Source organism: Trematomus bernacchii, unplaced genomic scaffold (assembly GCF_902827165.1).
Source record: "Trematomus bernacchii unplaced genomic scaffold, fTreBer1.1, whole genome shotgun sequence".
Taxonomy (NCBI): Eukaryota; Metazoa; Chordata; class Actinopteri; order Perciformes; family Nototheniidae; genus Trematomus; species Trematomus bernacchii.
In genome coordinates, this window is record NW_022987739.1 from 3112271 (window position 1) to 3132825 (window position 20555).

At 41.4% G+C, this 20555-nt stretch overlaps 1 protein-coding gene across 2 annotated transcripts; it reads left to right on the forward strand.

Moving 5' to 3' along the window:
• Nucleotides 1-373: 373 nt before the first annotated feature.
• On the forward strand, nt 374-17810 carry ssbp3b (single stranded DNA binding protein 3b). 2 transcript variants are annotated; one of them, XM_034146647.1, is made up of 18 exons: nt 374-589; nt 1238-1310; nt 1435-1496; nt 1585-1669; nt 9781-9870; nt 10933-11007; nt 11195-11257; nt 11403-11466; nt 11567-11640; nt 12045-12109; nt 12193-12241; nt 12506-12541; nt 12649-12703; nt 12794-12858; nt 15754-15832; nt 16020-16048; nt 16148-16249; nt 16423-17810. In XM_034146647.1, exons 1-18 carry the CDS (start codon nt 534-536, stop codon nt 16450-16452), a joined length of 1152 nt encoding a protein of 383 aa, XP_034002538.1. In that variant the 5' UTR covers nt 374-533; the 3' UTR covers nt 16453-17810. The 2 variants fall into 2 exon arrangements, with proteins under 2 accessions (XP_034002538.1, XP_034002539.1); XM_034146648.1 differs by lacking the exon at nt 10933-11007.
• Nucleotides 17811-20555: the final 2745 nt, after the last annotated feature.

Consider the following 20555-nt stretch of genomic DNA (forward strand, 5'->3'; position numbering starts at 1 on the left):
AAATGAAAAATAAATGTTTGTGTTCAATCTCAAATCTGTTGATAAAAAAACCTTTTCAGGGCTCTATCTTTTGGGGATGATACATCATATATTTTTTAGGCTACATATTTCTTAGAGTTAAAATAATCTCAGTTTTTTTTCTTAAAAATAAAATAAAATGTAAGTGTTGGTTGATTACCAGTATATTTAATTCCCATTGCATAGGTTAAAATCATTAGGGTAAATAATAAATACTCTTCATCAAATTTTGCCTATCTGATATAACAGCTATCATCGTCATAACAGCCGAAACTGAAAAGCACGACAAGGCAGACCCATGGGCAGACCTTAAGGCAAACGCCGAGCTCTCATTGGCTGTCGGGTGCGTCAGTCAGGCCTAGCTCCGCCCCTTCCCCCCCGGACCAGGCTCGGTTGAGACGTCGCGTTGAGGAGGAGTGCGGTTGGGAGTGCGAGAGGGTCGCGGCCGCGATGATCTGACAGATGAAATAGCGATAAAAAAGAGCGAGAAGGCGGTCGTCCTCCCACACAAAACAATGTTCCCCAAAGGCAAAGGCTCCCCGGTGCCCTCCGACGGCCAGGCGAGAGAAAAGTAAGCTCCGAAACCTTTATTTTTGTGTATTTTTCGCCTCGCAAGTTGTTCCTCTGTTGATCGCTGGACGGGCTAACAGGAGGCGATTTCCTCCTACCGAGTACTGAATTGAATGAACCGCCTTGTCTGCTCGCCATTCCTCCCCTGAGCCGTGTTTCTGCTAATGTGGCTATTTCCAGTCTCTTTAAACCTCTGCTGTACGATTCACGCTTCAGTTTGGTTGTGTTTTAATCATATTCCTGCAGGTTTTTTAAGAGGAGGAAACAATAACATGCTGCACAGTACATTGTTTTCTGTGTTGCGCTCCGTTTTTATTTCCCTCAGCCCCATCAGTGCCACCAGGATACTGTACCCCTGCTAATATAAATAGCCGCTGTTATTTTCAACACAACACGACGCTGAATTATACTGTTGCTTTAGCACTTTCCTTTTCACCTGCTCATTGTAGTGAATCTTACCCCAGGTTGTAGCTTGATTACACAGTCCCCATTGCATTTTTTTGGCATAGGCTATTTGGCAGCCATTGTTCAAAAGGCCCGTGCCCGACTCTAGTCACTCAAGTGCTCGTTGAAGAAGATTAAATCAGCTGTTTGACGTTTATTTATGACCAGTTTGTTAAATTAACATTATGTTTGTTTCCCCACACAGGTTGGCTCTGTACGTTTATGAGTATTTGTTGCACATAGGAGCTCAGAAGTCTGCACAGACCTTTTTATCAGAGGTATGTGACATTTTGGGAAAAACTAAAACCACACTCTCCTGTGATTGTGCTCTTTAAGGAAAAAACAACAGTAAATCATTTAAATTAACACCCTTGGATAATTATTGAAATCCCTCTTTCCTAGATACGATGGGAGAAAAACATAACACTTGGAGAACCTCCTGGATTCCTGCATTCTTGGTGGTGGTAAGTGAACATATTCTAGTCTTTCCTGTAGACGTGTTCAGGGGTTGTTGTGTGGTTTTGTTTGCTTTATGACCGGTCTCTTCCACAGTGTATTCTGGGACTTGTATTGTGCTGCACCAGAGAGAAGAGAGTCATGTGACCACTCCAGCGAAGCGAAAGCCTTCCATGATTACGTGAGTAGTGCTTACACGGGAATTGATGTACATATTGCTCTGTCTTCGGCTAAAGAAGACAACAACTTTGCTAAGAAGTGGTGTAAATAATGCGCCTTAAACTTGGGTTGTGCAACGAGTCTGTTTTTTTTGTTGTTGACGCGATCAGAGCACATTTTACATTGTTACACAAGTGCATATAATCTCTGTTTGTCAACACTCAAGTCCTGACAAAATCTCCCTCATACCGCTTCAAGTGTGATATGGCTTCAACTTATTGTGAATTCATTTAAGCTTGAAGAATCATCCCGATTTAACCCTTTTTTCACTTTCTTTTTGAGATATCAGTCATTTGGTTTTGTCCACTGCCTCGTTTGCCGCCTTATTCAATTTAGGATACTATATTATTGTTTTCTCCTACATTTCTAAATGGTCATCTTGCCCTGTTGTTGGCTTGAATGAAGCACCCAGCAGTGAGCTTTATAGGCTTCTGGGAAAATGATTCTGACGTCAGCATGTCCTGAGTCAGACCTGTCGAGCTCTCTCCCTCCTTTCCACGCTTTAGCCCCCTGCCACAGTTTGGAAGCCCAATAAGAAACTAATGTGTGTTCTCCACAACGTCAGAGACAAACAGCTTGATTTTTGTAAAGCACTCCAGCTGCCCTGATGTATGGTAGCTCCAGTTTATAGTGAAATGTTTTATCTGCAGTGACGTAATCCTAATGAATTTCAAACTGAAGAACTGTACAGGCAGTCTGGGATCCAAAATCTATTAAAAAGAGCTCAGGACAAGTACACTTCAGTGCGGTCTGCTCATCTTATGATGGCTCGTTCATACTTGCATGCTATGGGTGTTTTGCATCTTGATAAATATGCAATTTTAGCCATGGTGCTTTTTTTTCATGAGCTGCATTGTTTCCAGCTTTGAGTAAGCATTCAAAAGGAGCCTCATGAGGATCAAAGAAAGTGCAAACTGCTAGTCGGTTGCTGTTCCCATCCTTGTGTTTCATCATGTAGCGCATGAAAATGAAGTAAACAAAATACTATTCTGTTTTCTGCTGTATCAGCACAGCCAAGAAAGACATTAGAGGTTAAGGAGTCCTCTCGTGATCACTGATACACAGTACGAAGGTTGGTGGTGTATCAAACAGGAAGGGGTTAAAACTGAGATGTTGGTCCTGCTCTTAGCAGATAGGGTTGTCACGGTAACAGGCCTCCTGATCTGGCAGGTGACCTGGGAGCCAGAAGAGCAGCACTGCCATTTTTTCAATAAACACATTCCTTATTATTGCACCTCAAAGGTGTGCATTTAGTTTAAAACCAGTGTTAATTCACAAAGCATACTGTATGGTAACATTCTTGCTTGTTGTCGTATGCTTGTTCTGGATTTTTTTTTGTAAAATGTGATTTTTATCTAGAGCTACAACGATAAGTTGATCAACAGAAAATTAGCCGCCAACTATCTTGATGTTCAAAGGAACTTCTTCATGCAAAAATAGCAAAAAAAAAGGCTGTTTTCAGGCTCTAAAATAATAATCTAAGTACATTTCCTGCTTGTTCTGTTACATATCAATTCAAACAGATTATCTTTTGGGTTTTGGACTGAAGTAAACAAACAGTTTCAAGACATTCACTTTGACTTTAAGAATCTCGGATGCACATTTGTACAATTTTTGACATTTTACAGACCAAAAGATTCACTGAATATCTGTAAAAGAACAACTGAAACAGTATTTTATTATGAACTTTAGACAAGCATCTCAGATTACAAAACTCTGCATGTGTCTATGGGGGGGGATATCTTTATTTTAGACAAATAATAATTATAAGAACGACTTTAGAATTTAGCAATTTCCTTTTGTATTTAATAAGGAAACACCCTCAGACCGGTTGTGAGAGATTAAGCAGCTCATGATAAAATGTTAGATTGCAGCTTGTGGTTTCACAGAGACAATTTTCATAACATGGAAAGCATTTAGCAAACCAGGAAACATCGTGAGTCTGATCACTATGGGGAGCTTTCAGAGTTTCTGTGCGGCCGTCTCTTCCCCCGACATCTTGTGGTTGCCCTTCGCTCTGACGTTGGCTCTCCTTCTGTTCATTTGTGGATGTTGAGGGTCAGGCAAGTGTGTGTGGATACGTGTGTGTGTGTGGACAGTATGAGTCCTTAGACCCTTGTCTTTGTCTAGAGGTGGGGGAGGTGAGTGCGTTAGCCCGCAGCGCTCGTAAAAAAAAAAACCCCCGTCGTATTCACGCTGGGCCTGACGGACGCCTCCCCGAGGGCCCCGTCGCCATGGCGTCGGCTGTGATTGATGGCTGTCACGGAGCTGAGGGCCAGATTGGAAAAAGGAAAAGGGGAGTGGCACCGTGGCATATGCCCAGCATCCTCCACTGCTGAGGAGCAGAGGGAATAAAGAGAGGGGGGAGGAAGAGGAGAAGTGGAAAGGACCTGCTAGAAGTAACGAGAGAGGGAGAGCATCCAGTCAGGATCCAGAGAGGGCTTTTATGATGTTGATTGATGGTTAAACATTTACAAGCTAAACATAGGGGCTGGTTTCTTTTGAGCGCTGGTTCCAGTGGAAGAAGTGAGGCTGTTGAGAGCACGCTAGGTCAGGATCTGAGGTTGGGTGGTCTGTGATGCAGCCCAACCCCCCCCAAATACATCTATCCCATTTTAAATCATCTATCCCATTTTAAATCTGACACTCTCTGTGTGTATACTATTGCTTTTTCACCTCACCAAAGCTCTTGGTCCTCTCTTTTTCTCTTCCCCCATGTGTTCCCCTCTCCCCCTCCCTCTTTGTTTTTGTAAAGCACAAGCACATCCGCCGCCACTCTTGGCCTTTTCCAACCTCCTTCAGTGATTCGACTATTCAGGGGAAATTTGTTTGGCTGGGGTGGCTCTGAAGTACACACACACGTACAGGCTGAAACATGGTGTGTGTGTGTGTGTGGGGGGAGGGGGGGGGGGAGTCTGTCTGTCTTTTAAAAGAAGGTCCCCTGGGAAGTTGTATGGAAGGCCACAGACGAGAGCCTCGTAGCCCCGGGCGGGACATCTGCCCCTTTCCTGTCCCAGAGTCAGTGACAGACGCGGCTCGTTTAGACCGAGAGCAGCATCAAGCACAGCTGTGGCTTTACAGAGACGAGATAAAGATTTCTCATGCCTGGGAACTCGCACTGCATGTTGCTTTCAGTTTGTGACTTCTACAAAGATATGTCGATTGTTGTCTGTGTTTTATTTTTACTTTATTATTTCTTAGAAGGCTTTATTCCAGGAATGGACTAATTAAGCCTAGAGGAACAAACGCATTGCTGCTGCTGCGCTTTTACTACGAACTAGATGTGATTTTATGAGCGTATATTCTAGGAAACTTTATGATGCAGAAAGTTGCGTCAGTAAGGCTTGCTTTAGTTTAAAACTAGACTCATCTTCCTGGAGTTTAAAAACTGAAATGTGAGCTCCTTAAAACCTTTGATACTCCTGTGTAGGATTTATTTAAGCTTTAATTAATGCATTTATTGGGAATAACACAACTTATTTGTCACTGGGAACGTGTACTTAAAGGTGGGGTATGTAATTTTGGAGAAACCAGCTCGAGTGCGCTAGAATTTGAAAATACACAACCGGAAAAAATCTCCCACTTCCTTACAGAGCCCCTCCTCCAACACACACGAACGCGCACATGACCAATGAGGGCACGAGATAAGTTTGTGCACAGATGGAAGGCTGACAGGCAGGTAGGCCATCCAGTTATTTTAGCCGGGCCGGCTCAGATGATTGGTCGTGCTTTTTACAGTATTACGGCTTCCACAGATGACATTTTATTATGTATTTATTGTCAAAGCATTTCATATATTCATTGCTATCGGGATGTTAAGAGCATTCCATGGAATATAACAAAAAGTGTTTCTGAAATAAATTACATACCCCACCTTTAAAATATAAAATACTAATCCTGAGACACCCATTTGAGCTTTAAACATTACAATTATACATGTATATAATTCTCTGTTGCAAATGACCATTTCTAATGGCTTTTAAAGATGTCACAACTATGAATAATTGTATACATTTAACCATATAATATTGCAAACGTGACTCATTAAATTCCCCTTTTTGTACGTTCAAGTGCTGAGCAAAACCTTCACTGTGGATTATGTTGATTTACTGAGTGCAGAATCAGAGATGTCTTAAAAAATGTCTTGAGTCAAAGAAAGCCAGATGTAGAAGATGCACATGGACCTGATTACAATACCTGTAAAAAAATACACTAATCAAACACTGGTTCCTCTTCTTACAACTTATTTTATGGGCTTCCTCGTCGCTAGTATTATCCCTGACTCTATGATCTCTGTTCTATAACTATTAACCAGTAGAAAAAGTAAAAGGATAGGGACACAAATTCATTTAATATGCTTCCCAAAAGCAGAGTTGAAGACTTGTGATTCGCCTGCTTTGCAGATGATACTTATTTTTTACTTAAAATCCTGCTATTGAGGAAATAATTGTGTGTGTGTGCTTCTATAAGCTGACATTAGAAAAAACATACTTATAAAGCTATCTAAATATTTACCCAGAATCCTTGGTAAGCCTGTCAGGTCATGCAGGTTGGATGGAGTAATTGCTGGATGACTCCTGACAGTAATTGTCAGCAGGGTGGGGTCTTGTTTGACTTGCATATGGACAACTTGTCCGGGCACTTCAAATCTTGCTGAACAGGAAGAGTTCGATGTATGCAGATGGTTTGAATATTTCCTAAAGCAGTGCCGGTCTTCAACACTTGTTTAGTTTGTACTCCCAATATGTTGCAGACGGTATAAATTAAAAATAATGTTTTTAATTAGCACCAGGATTTGCAAAATATAACTAATTGGATTACTTTAACTTGTTTAATGGATTGAATTTCTATTTAGACCATTTTATAGTTAAAGGTGTAAACAGTTTTTTCATTTTTTATAAGAGGATCTGCACAGAACAAGGATTTTTTATGAGGTCTCAGGGTGTCCGCGGGGTCTTAAAAAGTATTAAAAGTTGATAAATAAATTTAGCGAAAATGTAAGGCTATTAAAAAGTATTAAACGGCATTTTCCAAGGTATTATATTTTGTAGCTTGTTTTCAATAAGTATATAAATTGTCCAAAGAGGTTGTATTCTACAGTCTGCCTGAATGTAATCATTGCGTAGGTGTGTAGTGTGATTCTGTGTAGTTTATTTATGGCATCCCGTTGGGTTTGACGTCATCTGAACAGGACATCGCACGCTCACTGCTTGATAGTGCGCGAAGGTCCGTTTACGCCGGTTGTTAAACAACATCGTTATGGGGAAATGCAAGTTTGCGTCCAAATGGTTGGAAGATAAGGAGGAAGGACAATCAATACTGTATATAGTCAATGTGAGGTAAAGTGTCACCAATGTAACCGGTTAGAACTCGAAGTGGCGATGAGGTCTTAAAATGTATGGAAAGGGTCTTAAAAAAGGTCTTAAAAGGTATTACATTTGACTTCAGGATTCCTGCATACACCCTGGGTCTGTAGAATACTGTTTGTAGGAAGGGTTTTGCAGCCCTTCAACACTTCATTCTGATTTTTTTTCCCATATTTTACCTTTACCAAAAAATGTGCCTGTGTGATTTGACTATTGAACTAGTCCATATTGCAATTTCAATGATATTCAATGATAATTCAATATAGAGAGGTTATGTCATGCAAAGCTTTTAAATATCTTGCTTTAAGTGGATGATGGGGCTCCTGTGTACGGTATATACTACCAATATACTATTTATTAGAAGCAGAGCAGGACTTTCCAGTACTTCAAAGGTGCTTGGCGAAGGGAAAAACTCTTAAGAGCAAAAGATTCAGCAACACTTGTAGTATACAGAACAACTTTATCACCAAATAAAAGTCTGGTGTTTACTGTGGAAACTTGAGGCGACAAATTAGAACCAGACAGAAGTACAAGTTGTCATCAAAGAGTGAGCACTTCTTGTTTGTAGAAGAAACAGAGCAGCCGGGTCACCAAACATGTACATGCTGCTCGCACCTTGACGGGATAAAGTTTTGTGCTTTTTGGTGATGTGAAAAAATAGTTCACATGCCCAACAAAAACATGGGGCGCTCATCAGACTCTGTGTTTTAAGTGAGTCATTGCTGGCCTCAAAGCACCCGTTGTGTGACTTTGGTTTCTTTAACAGTGAATAATTAAGTTCACTTTAATTAAGATGGATTCATTAACTTAATAGCTCGTGCTGCGCCCTCTTTCCAAGTGGGAAGGGGCCGGTGCCAATACTTCCTTTCCATTTTCTTTCTACAATGCGTTCAGATTCGGATATAATGAAAGTGCTGCATTTGCACAGAATACCTTTTACCCATATGATTGATCAGAAATCAATAAAAATAATTAATAATGGCTTGAATATCAAGTTAATCTTATCATTTCCCAACCCTAGTGCTTTGTTGTTTAGACTTACTGGTCAAAATTGGTGAGGAAGTACATGTGAGTGCAAAATGGATCTGCATATCAACTGAAATGTCCTTCCACTACATATTTACAGCAGTATATTTCCATAAAGGTGTATTTTGGTCCGTCTGTGTCTCTGTCGCGGTGGTGTTGGGGCCTGATGAGACGTGACTCCTCTCTGGCCTCACTTCTCTCCCTGCTGAGGTATTTCACAGTGTCCCTGCAGTGGCAGCCAGAGCAGATATAATTAGGGAAGGCGCAGTCGATACCAGGGAGTGTGTTGGCTATTGACCAGTGATGTCTGTAGAGCTGCACAGATCTGGACAGAGTGTTTGATGCTGCCACATCCATTCTGTATAGCAATCATCACCAGTTTGCGTCCTTCTACACTATAACGTGAGTGAGCTGCACATAGGAAATGGCACTGAAGGGCTCCTCTTGTCTTGTATCTGTTCTTTGGAAGCTAAACACAGCCGCTCTGAAGACATTAGCCCAGCTCAGATTGCCTCGGCTGCAGGGAAGAACAACTCAGTCAATTAGGAGCGTGTGACCGAAGCAAATGGCACATTAGTGAATTAGAGCTGCGGTTTGAGCAGGAAATCGGCCCAGCAAGCCCCTGCTGTGTAGCAGCACTTTGGAGCCACTGACTCAGTGAATCCCACTGATTCTTATCTGATCCTGGATCAGCAGGACGCAGAGGCCTCAATAAGGAGGAACCCATTAACACAGCTTTTACACTAGACCCATAAATGATAGGGGTCTGTAGAATCCATGGTGGTAAATTCAGATTCATTTGTCCATTAGATTTGCATTAAATGTACACTTCTCTTTGACACTTCACATCATTTAAAGTGGACCTATCATGCTATATTTGAATAATATAGTGTAGGACCATACCTATATAAGGCATATCTATACTTTTTTTTTTTTCAAAATACCAAACAGATCATGCATTTTAGCCATGCCTCATTTTGCTCAATTTGCACATTTTTAGCCCTGTTTTTGCAAGGGCAGATTCTTTGAGAACAGCACCATCTACAGGCTTGGCATATGTACTACAGCGTCTCCAGCGCTTTCGAACGGCAATGGCCGTGGCTGTCTCCTCCTGATTGGTGGAGTTGGCACAATAGCCGTAGCGCCACCGTCCTGACGTCAGGACAGTGTTCAAATCTGGATCAGTTTTTATCAGATCCGTTGCAGCCCCTTTTTTAGAGATTTGGGTATGGAGGAAAATAGAGAGGGTTGTGTTTTCTGACACTTGGTGAGTTCCCTGGAACACCAGGGACACATATTCATGTATAAAAGACGTACAAAAGTGCATTTTGCATGATAGGTCCCCTTTAAGACAGCACATAACATGCACAACAATACATGGCACACAAAAGAAAAATGACAATTATGCATCTTAAAAACCAGTTTGTTCCTACACTGGCCTGTAAGTCCATCAACACCACAACAGTGCCCGATTTATTGTACGTTTAGCATTGGTTTGAATATTTGATTTCTAAAAGGCTCATCTTGTGGCTCGCTGACTCAAGAACGGCAACATAATAAAAGGATAAAATAGATGTCCAGCAACAGCATTTCATATGCAAGTTCAATCTGGACACCTTCTAGTCAATTTACTGTGTGTAAAACATTGAGAAGTTGTAAATGTTGTGTTCTTGTTCCTCAGAGTGCAGCAGCAGCCCCCAGCCCTGTGATGGGGGGGATGCCCCCAGGTGACGGCATGCCAGGAGGACCAATGCCCCCCGGCTTTTTCCAGGTCAGCCAATCACTGATACTGTCTGTTCATGTTTAGGAATTATCTGAAATCAACTCCACTCCACTTTATTTTTTACTTGGCTTGACAAATCACTTCACAATAATTTGTCAAAATTGCCATAAATTGGTATCCTGTGGACGGACAAATTATTAAATGGACTGCTAATTTTCTTAGCTGGCTCCCGCTTTGTAAAAATATCGTCAGGGTTTTTTTTTTTATCACAAAGCTGTAGGTTTCCACATCAGTATAGCTGTATTGTCTTTTTGCTTTGCTCCACTCTGCTCAGTGAACTCGTAGTAAACATCACGGACGTCCTGTCTGCCCGGGCCTCTCCAGTGCTGTAAACAGGCAGGCGTGGCCCGGCCATTTTCCCTAATGGAGAAATCGAAAGGTGCAGCACCTACTGTAAATCAATATCTCATGAGGATAAACTCTTGGCAGGCAACTGAAGGGAACCGGCTGTAAGAGGGGACATAGAGATGCAATGTTGCTCTGCTTCCAGTCCAAAATCCAGCTGCTTATTATGAACTAGAAGCCACAAAAGCGTTATGTTAATATCGGGAAAGACATTTTTGACATACTTTCCATTTCAGGATCCAATGGAGGAGGTTCAATTAGACCCCTCACTCTCTGTCAGATCAGCAACATTAGCGACACAGTGCCGGTGTTTAGTGTTGTTGTGAAGCTAATTGCATACAGCTTAATTGACACTGTTTATTCAGGGGAATTAGCACTGATAACATGCTGCATGCAGCAGGCTTCTTGATGACTTGACTGACAGGCGAAAGAGCACACATCCTCTTCATCTCTTTCCTCTCATTCAAGGCCAAGTCATTCGCTCGCTCTCCTCCGCTCAGTCTCTCTCTCTCTTACTGTGTTTGGGACATGGAAATGAGCATCTTATTTCTGTACATCCTTTTGCGTCACACTTCTTGCGCTCTGACTGTCTTCTGCCCTGCAGTAACCCGGCTTTTGTCGCTTTTGTTTCCCTCTTCATCTCATACTCCCCTCTCCCCCTCCTCTGTCTTCCTCCTTGCCTCTTCATGTTGTGCGATGCCACAGGGTCCTCCTGGTCCCCAGGGCTCTCCTCACCCTCAGCCTCCTCCCCCTAACAGTATGATGGGACCTCACAGTCAGGTAACTCTCCCTCTCCCTCCTTCTCTCTGTTTTTTCTGCGGTCATCTGGGGACAGCTGGTTCTCAGCGCTGATGCTTCATGCTTTGGCCTCTGTCTCAGCTTAATGCTTTGTGCTGCTTTCAGTATTCCCACAAACGGGGACATTCTACATTTTAAATTACATGGAGCAATGTCGTTTCTGTTGTAGTCCTTCATGTCGCCTCGCTTTGCTGGAGGCCCCAGAGGACCCCCCATCAGAATGGGGAACCAGGTAGAGCGAACACACATACACATACACATACACATACACACACATACACACACACACACACACACACTATATATATTTATAATACATATCGCATGTAAAAAAGAAAAACAGTTTTATTGATGTCTTTGTGTTTTATTTCACGTAGCCCCCAGGTGGAGGTCCAGGTCCTCATCCCATGCTGCCCAACATGGACCCAACAAGACCACAAGGTGCGACTCAGTGCTGTATTCACATAGGCTTCATACCTGCAGTAGAGAAATGATCATATCTTGGTGTATTGCTTCATTTAAATGTCCCTTTTCCTTCCAGGCCATCCTAACTTGGGGCCAATGCAGAGAATGAGCGGCCCTCGAGGCATGGGACCTATGGGGCCCGGCCCACAGGTAGAATATTTTATTCACATAGATTAATATCACCACTGTCTTGATGCAGCAGTAGTCTTTGGGCTTTATAGATTAGTTTTAGTGTTTGTACATAGTCTTTACAAAAAATGCAAAATTTGATCCAATGTGTTTTAAAAGTGAAGAGTATGCTTGAATTCAAATATACTTCTTTCATACTTAATCTTTATTTTTAACACAATCTGGTAATATTTTAATTGGAATAATCCCATTGCCGTATTTGTTTGGGAGCTTGAATAATACTTTTAAACTGTTTGAACACTGTGGTTGTACAATTTTACCAACCGTATCCAAACTAGGTATTTGTTGAAGTATGTTGTTTGTATCAGTCGTTTGCAGGTTGGTTTTCTTTACATACAATTTTGGAATTGATTCTGTTTTCTCAGAATTTCGGTGGCGGGATGAGGCCTCCACATAACAGCATGGGTCCCGGTATGCCAGGAGTGAACATGTGAGACTTTTAAAACATTTTGTAAATGTAATATCTCTTCAACCATAGTGCATTATCTAACTAAAACTGTTCTGAACACCTAGGGGCCCAGGGACTGGTCGGCCATGGCCCAATCCCAACAACTCCAACTCTGTGAGTACTAATGCACAAACACACACATACAGCCAGAAAAACGCGGGTTCAGATTGCAGTCAGATTTCCTCTCAGAGCCTCGGAGGTCTAATGTGCTCCGAAGTTCGAGTCTGGGATGTAATTGTAGTATTATGTGTCACGGTTTCCATAGACAGTTGGACAGACTGCCCTAATGGTATTAGGATGATCAAATGATGACATTTTGAGGTATAGAAAGGGTTTGCTCTCCCATTTCTGGTCTAATGTTTGTGTTTTTGGTTTCAGATGCCTTACTCATCACCCTCTCCTGGAGCATACGGGGTGAGAACACAGACTGGCATCTTAAATTACACATATTAAATGGATAATATCTCATAAAAACTGTCTTTGAAAGTGTATTTTCCTATGTTGTTGTTTATTCTCCATAGGGTGCTTCTGGAGGTGGGGGGCCGCCAGGAACTCCCATCATGCCCAGCCCTGCAGGTGAGTGCTTCCCTGACCTACGCTGGTATTTGTTAGCTGTTTCATGAACTATCCAGTACTAATTATATGTGTGACTACTTTTGTTTTTAGACTCAAACAACTCTGGCGACAATTTGTACACGATGATCAACACTGGACCCGGCAATCGAAATAATGTGAGTTCTGTTTCATCGTTACTTTCATTCTGCATTAAGTGGTGATACTGTGACCATTGAGTGAAGTTCAATGGAAGTCCTAATGGTACCGATAGCATATATTTTAAGCAGTTTTTACATTTAGTGCACTTTCCAAAAATGATTTATTTCTTTCTTCTCTTATTATTCAATTGAAATTCCTCAAGAATGTATGTAAGACTGATTTGTTTCAAATCAACAATTATTTTAGATACATCGTTGTTTGAATTCCCTTAAAGTGGACCTATCATGCTATATTTGAATAATATAGTGTAGGACCATACCTATATAAGGCATATTTATACTTTTTTTTTTTCAAAATACCAAACAGATCATGCATTTTAGCCATGCCTCATTTCGCTCAATTTGACATTTTTTAGCTCTGTTTAAGCAAGGGCAGATTCTGTGAGAACAGCACCATCTACAGGCCTGGCATATGTACTACAGCGTCTCCAGCGCTTTCGAACGGCAATGGCCGTGGCTGTCTCCTCCTGATTAGTGGAGTTGGCCCAATAGCCGTAGCGCCACCGTCCTGACGTCAGGACAGTGTTCAAATCTGGATCAGTTTTTATCAGATCCGTTGCAGCCCCTTTTTTAGAGATTTGGGTATGGAGGAAAATAGAGAGGGTTGTGTTTTCTGACACTTGGTGAGTTCCCTGGAACACCGGGGACACATATTCATGTGTAAAAGACGTACAAAAGTGCATTTTGCATGATAGGTCCCCTTTAAATAATATATTTATCAAACCTGTGCTTTTACTCATTTAATTCCAAGACATCTAGGTACTTAAGTTTATTTCCTGTCTGTTTTAACGACACATCTAAACATCAGGATCAGGCCTGTGAATGAAAGAGAGGCCACTTAGTAAAACAGTGCTTAAAGGAGAAAAAACAATTAAGTGATGTGTTCAGTGTGTTGCTAGTCGTTAAGAAAAGCTTGTAGCATTAACTAAACACCGGACCTCTCCACCATCTCAACACACTCCTCTGTCTAACGGCCGCTTACAGCTGGAGGGACCATCTGTTTTATACAGCCATGTTGTGGGGAAAATACATTTGACATCTATGTTAGAGTTGAAAATGATTTTCCTCTTACATTGAGGTCATTTAGTAGAAACAAAAGTACACATTATATTGGTTGTGATATTTAAACGGTAGGCTACTTTCTCAGTCACTCTTGGAGCTGAAATGATCAGGAACTTAAAGGTCACCTATTATGCAAAATCCACTTCTTCATGTCTTTTCTACATCAACATGTGTCCCCTCTGTGTAAAGAGATTCTGAAAGTCTCAGAAAAAAAGATTCTCTCACTTTTTGTCCTGATCCATTTATATAAAAACTAGGGCTGTCAGTCGATTAAAATATTTAATCGCGATTAATCGCATGATTGTCCATAGTTAATCGCGATTAATCGCAAATTAATCGCACATTTTTTATCTGTTCTAAATGTACCTTAGAGGGATATCTTTCAAGTTTTTAATACTCTTATCAACATATGAGTGGACAAATATGCTTTATATGTTTGTTTATTATCATTTGAACAATGACAAATATTCTCATGAATATTAAACACAACAACCTCTGAACATTACAAATATTCGCCTCAATTCAACCTAGAACCTCTCTCATACGTGTGTGTGTGTGTGTGTGTGTGTGTGTGTGTGTGTGTGTGTGTGTGTGTGTGTGTGTGTGTGTGTGTGTGTGTGTGTGTGTGTGTGTGTGTGTGTGTGTGTGTGTGTGTGTGTGTGTGTGTGTGTGTGTGTGTGTGTGTGTGTGTGTGTGTGTGTGTGTGTGTGTGTGTGTGTGTGTGTGTGTGTGTGTGTGTGTGTGTGTGTGTGTGTGTGTGTGTGTGTGTGTGTGTGTGTGTGTGTGTGTGTGTGTGTGTGTGTGCTCGAATGGGAGCTGCCTGGACGCTGCAATAATGTTGCGCGTGCTGAGTGTGCTGACTTTTCGTACAATGTCCCACTGTCTGGCTACCTGCATAAAGTCAAGTGCTCGGCGCAGTTGTCGGCGAAATGTCATTGAAACAGCTCCTTATATCCGTTAGCGCAGCTAGCTAGCACCAGATGCTAACAACACGTAAGGTGTGCCTCGCTCGCGCGAGTCGCACCACACACACACACACTCCCTCCCGGTCCTCCCGATGGCCAGTCCGGGCCTGCCAGTGAGCGTGGAAGTGTGGTCTGCCACAAGCGGGCGGCAGGAGCGGGGCTGTCGGCATCAGCTTGTCGATGGTATTTTACACTCGATGCGCTCTGAAACTACGGCGGCCGAGGACAAAAAATACACATGCGTTAATCGCGTTAAAATAATTAGTGGCGTTAATTTTTTTTTGCGTTAACGCGTTAACTTGACAGCCCTAATAAAAACCTGTCTGAAAATGAGCTGATCAGATTTTGGCCACTTTATGATGTCATAACGAGTTTTTTGGCTTGTGTAACCATTAGCCAATCACCAACCAAGGTGACACCCCCCCACCTTATCACCTGAATCTCCTCCTAGAGCACCATTGTGTTCTTTGTAACCAAATATCTCTCAGAGGGGCGTGGGGAGGGGCTCCTTATTTTCATCTAAAGTAACAGACAGAGAATCAGCACTTTTGAAACAGGGCTGAAACAGAGGGGTTTATGGGATGCTGCAATGACCTGTTTGGTGTTTCAAGCCAAACACTTCAGAGACATGTTTTGTATATATCTGAGACCTATAATATATTGTTGAAAAACAGTATAATAGGGGACCTTTAAGTTAAAAGAGAATTTAAAGTAGCAGAAAAAGGTAAATACACTTTAACTGAGCTCCTATTTTTATTTAGAACCTTGTTGGATATGCCTGTGTTCTGGAGATGTGTTGAGTGAGTCCGTTCTGTTTCCCCTCCAGTTCCCTATGGGCCCCGGCTCTGACGGACCCCTGGGAGCCATGGCTGGGATGGAGCCACACCACATGAACGGGTCACTAGGTAACACCGCTCGCCACAAAAACACTGTCACCAACAACACCGAAATGCTCGGGTTGCATTACATGATTTAGGAGTACACTATGTCCACTATGCCATGTGGAGGTTCAGTAGAGAACATTTTAAGAAGTGACTTAGTTAATAAACATTGATTTTAAAGGGTTTCATTTTTATATTGTTTATTCTTTAGGCTCTGGTGACATGGATGGAATGAACAAGGTAAATATTGAAAGGATGCGGAGAGCTTTTACATTTCAAGCTTAATCGTTAACAAAGTTAGGTTTTTATACTTATCATATTGTGAACTGTTGTTTCCAGAATTCTCCAAACAATTTAAGTGGCATAAGCAATCCTCCTGGGACCCCGAGGGACGACGGGGAGCTGAGCGGAAACTTCCTCCACTCCTTTCAGAGCGAGAACGTAAGTTTCCTCAGCTAACATCACTGGACGGTGGGTGACTGTACTTTGATGGACACAGAAGTAGAGCACATAGAAAAGCCTCATATTCACATCTCTCTCTGTCTCTCTCTGTCTGTCTGTCTGTCTGTCTGTCTGTCTGTCTGTCTGTCTGTGTGTGTGTGTGGTCTCTCCAGTACTCTCCAACCATGACGATGAGTGTGTGACTCCACCCCGCCCGACATGATATGCCATCATTCCGAGGATCTGAACTCCCTATAGGACACGGCCAAACACATCAGCACCGAATCAGGGACAGGCGCCATTTTGGTTCCACACTAACGCCAGAATGCTGATCGGGGAGAAAAATCTAAACGGCTGCTGCTCCTTGCTCAAAAACGAAGGACAATATCTCCATTTATCACAAACCCAAGTGTGACGAAACCAGCTACTGAAATGCATACATGACACGTTTTACGTTCTTTGCAGAGCCCCCCCCCCCCCCCCCCCCCATGACCCTCCTCCCCGTCCTTCAGCTCTAGAGCAAAGAGAAAAATATGTTTGGGGTTTTACCTCTTGTACTTTTTAATTATTGCTTTGTGGTGCAAGATGTGCAGGAAAATGTCTCCGCTTTTTTTGTCCCTTAAAACACTGGAGAGTGTGCATATGCATTGTGAGCTTGGAAAGTCTTTGTCTTGTCCTTTTACTTCTCGCCATGCAAACTGTCACAAGTCAGCTGACATAGGACTCTTGCCTTTTATTCTTGTGGCCACCTTTATAGATAATGTACCATCCTTCCCAATGTCCACCCTTCTATTTAAAGAGGTTTGTAAAAAGGGGGGGGGAAAGACTTGAAAGATTATGGCTTTTATTGTGACGACCTTTCACGGTATGTAAGTGCTCAGATGGTTCTTACTATATGTCAAATTGATCCCATTTGATGAATTCCAGTCTCTTATTGCTGACAGCGATGCGATCTTGGTTCATTTAATTTAAACGCCTAGATCGCTGTACAAGGGGGAAACCAGACTTCGGCATAAGAAGTGAGTGCATGAATGCTGAGAATCTGTGTACAACATACTACCTAGTGCTGCTCTTCTCTCTGTGGACACCTGCTTTAAGATGTGGTGTGTATCTCTTTACCTGTCTGTGCTTAACGCTCTGTGCTTCTCATCGTCGTAGCCTTCTGTGTTTTCTCCAGTTTTGGTTGAGTATGATGCTATGAATGAGCGGCCCCATTTTAATCTCATACATATTGGTTGTTCCTCCTGTATCGTTGGTCGTCCCCCATTCCTTGCCCCCGTTTTGCCCGCCCACAATTTTTTTTTATATTTTGATACAATCTTTGACTACATATATTGCCCCAGTTATTCAGTTAGTCAAAGCTTTCTAAACCCGATTCTAGTAGGCATCATTATAAACTTTAGCAGCAGTCTTGTAAATGTGATGAGAATTTTTTTTCCTTTTTTTTCCTGTGAACATTACGCATTATATACATCTGTCCTATGTTGCCTTTATTTGCTGATATTTTTTTATTTCAAATTGAGGAAAGATTGCTTGTTAATATAATTTTACAATAACTTAACTACTTGTGTCGGTTGTTTTTATTTTTACTTTAATGTAAACCCATATCATTTTAGAGTTACTAGAATATGCCACTGAAGATGTGGACATGAAGTTATTGAAGTTACACATATACTTAGTATTAAAGTGCATCCAACTGAAAAGAGGGATATATCCCGCTTACACAGTCTGAACAGAATAGCTTATTGCTGTCATGTGTGGGAAATTACAGGTGTAGGACAGCCATCAAGATTTTCGGGGATGAGTTGGCATTCTAACTTGTCATCCATTTTCTGAATCAAGGCCAGGCTTAATTTCTTCATGATCTAACATGCATGCTTTATGCAACCGAGATTTGTGTTTTCCTAGTTTCTCTCTGAGAAAAAGAGTTTACTATCTGGATTTTTCACTGAGTAAGTTAGATGGAGTTAGTTTCGTAAAGATCTAAATCGAAACGAACAAGTTGCTCAAATGATTGTTATAAAGAGTAATAAATTATTTTCACAAACTAAAAGGACAGGAAAAAAGCACTGGTTATGCTTACTTTCAAAAAATCTTTACACTGTTCGGTAGTATATAAGTGAGAGTGTTGAGATGCCCAACAACCCACTACTATACCATCGAGGCATTGTTAATTGGGTGGAGGATCTTTAAGGGGGATTCATTTAGGAGCCGTCTTACTTTTGTTAAGTTAAGATATTTTATCTCCACCTGCTGGAGAAAGCTGTGGGATACAGCTCGAAGGTTGAGCTTGAGCTTAGAGTCCATGCTCAAGTTCTATTGTTGAGATCATATGAGTGCTTTCTGGAACTTATTATCTTTTAATATAAGTTGGTCAGTGAAATAATGACATCTCATCATAGTTTGGTAAATCAGAAGCAAAGATAGTAAAAAAAAAAGAGAGAATATGTTTTTTGTTGGATTTTGAAGATGATACAATTTCCGCCAGATGGGTCTCTCCAATATCTGAGCCAAAATGAAAAACAGCCTCATGTTGCTCTCCTGTTGGAGTAAAGATGGCTCCACACTGCCCTCTGGTGGGCGCAGAGGACCCTCCTGCAGAGACCTCTGGCCTACAGACAATATTTCCACTCCCTCAAAGCTACTGAACACACGGTTCATTCTGGCTTTTGATTAACCTAAAGATTTAGACGTGGATACTGATCCATGTTTTGGGAGGATCGGACATTGTTCTGGCTCTGGTCTAACAACAGGAAGTGAGGCTAAACTGCTCTCACAGGATGTGGCCAAAGCTTCCCTTTGACTTTAGAGCCACAGAGGTTATAAAAGCTGTAGCAACACAAATACTGTGTTGTTGACTAATAAAAACCATAATAATTTGTAACCATGAGCTGTAGTCTTTCTTGATTTTTGTCACATGATCCTTTTGTGCTTTATATATTAAGATATTACTGTTTTCAAAGGGGTTTATTTTCACAGTCACTTTAGTCACACTGATCAGAAAAGTCTGGAACTCCCTTCCACAACACATCAGAGACTGCACCGACCCCACCCCCCTTCTACACAACACTGACCAAAACACACCTCTTCAGACTGGCTTTTAACATGTGAATTATGTTGTGTTGCTGTTTTTATATTTGTATTCTATTATATCTCGTTTTATCACCACTGTAAAGCGTCTTTGAGCACCTGAAAAAGCGCTTGGAAATTAAATGTATTATTACCAACAACGCTGCTGTTTTATTGCATTCATTATGAAAAATAAAACAGGAAAACATTTTAAACTGTAGCCAAATGTATATAGGCCTACAGGTTATTAATGTTTGTGAAGAGAAGGGGAGGCAAAGGCAACAACAAAGACAATAGGAAAGCCAATATAAACAAATTATAAAAAATACTGTTAAAAAGTAGTGAATTTGATTCTTCTTACCTTGTGGTAAATACAACTATATTTGACAGTTGCATCTTCAGCATTTTCCATAATCAAAACCGTTGCTTCTTCACCATTAACATCAATAATACTTCTGCCTTGAAATAAAACTCACATCTGATTAATGGTTAATGTTGGAGTGGCCTTTAAAATAATTGTAGACACACTGGTAGCCAAAATACTTGTGGTGCGAAGATTAGAAAGTTAGGTATTAACCCATATCAGCACCTGTATTACAATTCAAATATGTGTGTGTGCATTGGATTTGTTGAAGTCAGCATGACTTGCCACATACGGTTCATTAGGTTTACCATTTATCACTTCCAGACAAGACAGCAAACAAAAGTTAGTGTCATGCCGTGTCACACAGCTGTGTGTGTGTGCCAATAGGGCGGGTCATACTCAGGTGCCAAAATGAATCTGAAGGAAATCCTAACATGAGGGGTGTCGAAATTATGTGTTTTTCAATGGGGAATTCAAATATGAGCTTATTTTTTGGATAGGATAACTCTAACCTACATCGTTTTGTATTTCTAAATTGGCAATTTTACCCTTTCGAACCTCAATATAAGATAGTAAAAGATATAAGGGAAATCATTTATATTGACAAAGCCAAATCATTTTTACATATTTATTAACAGGTGAACTGCATATATAAAACTGGATAAGACTACAAAGATACATCTTCTGACTTCTTGAACTTTGCCAGGTGGCACAAGTCCTGCTTTGACTCATTCTTGGACATCAGTCTCCTGCTGGTCTCCTGAGCTCTGATCCCTCCATCCCTCTTTTCCTGTGAGAAGTACTTAGCAGAAGCCTCGGTCACCATTTTAACAACCCTCTCAATGCTTTGAGTATGGCAAGGCCAGTTGAGTA

Coding starts and splice junctions, on each gene's coding strand:
- ssbp3b (XM_034146647.1), top strand. CDS start 534: ATGTTCCCCAAAGGCAAAGGCTCCCCGGTGCCCTCCGACGGCCAGGCG. Junction 9,871..10,932: donor TGCCCCCCGGCTTTTTCCAG/GTCAGCCAATCA, acceptor GCGATGCCACAG/GGTCCTCCTGGTCCCCAGGG. Junction 11,258..11,402: donor CCATCAGAATGGGGAACCAG/GTAGAGCGAACA, acceptor TATTTCACGTAG/CCCCCAGGTGGAGGTCCAGG.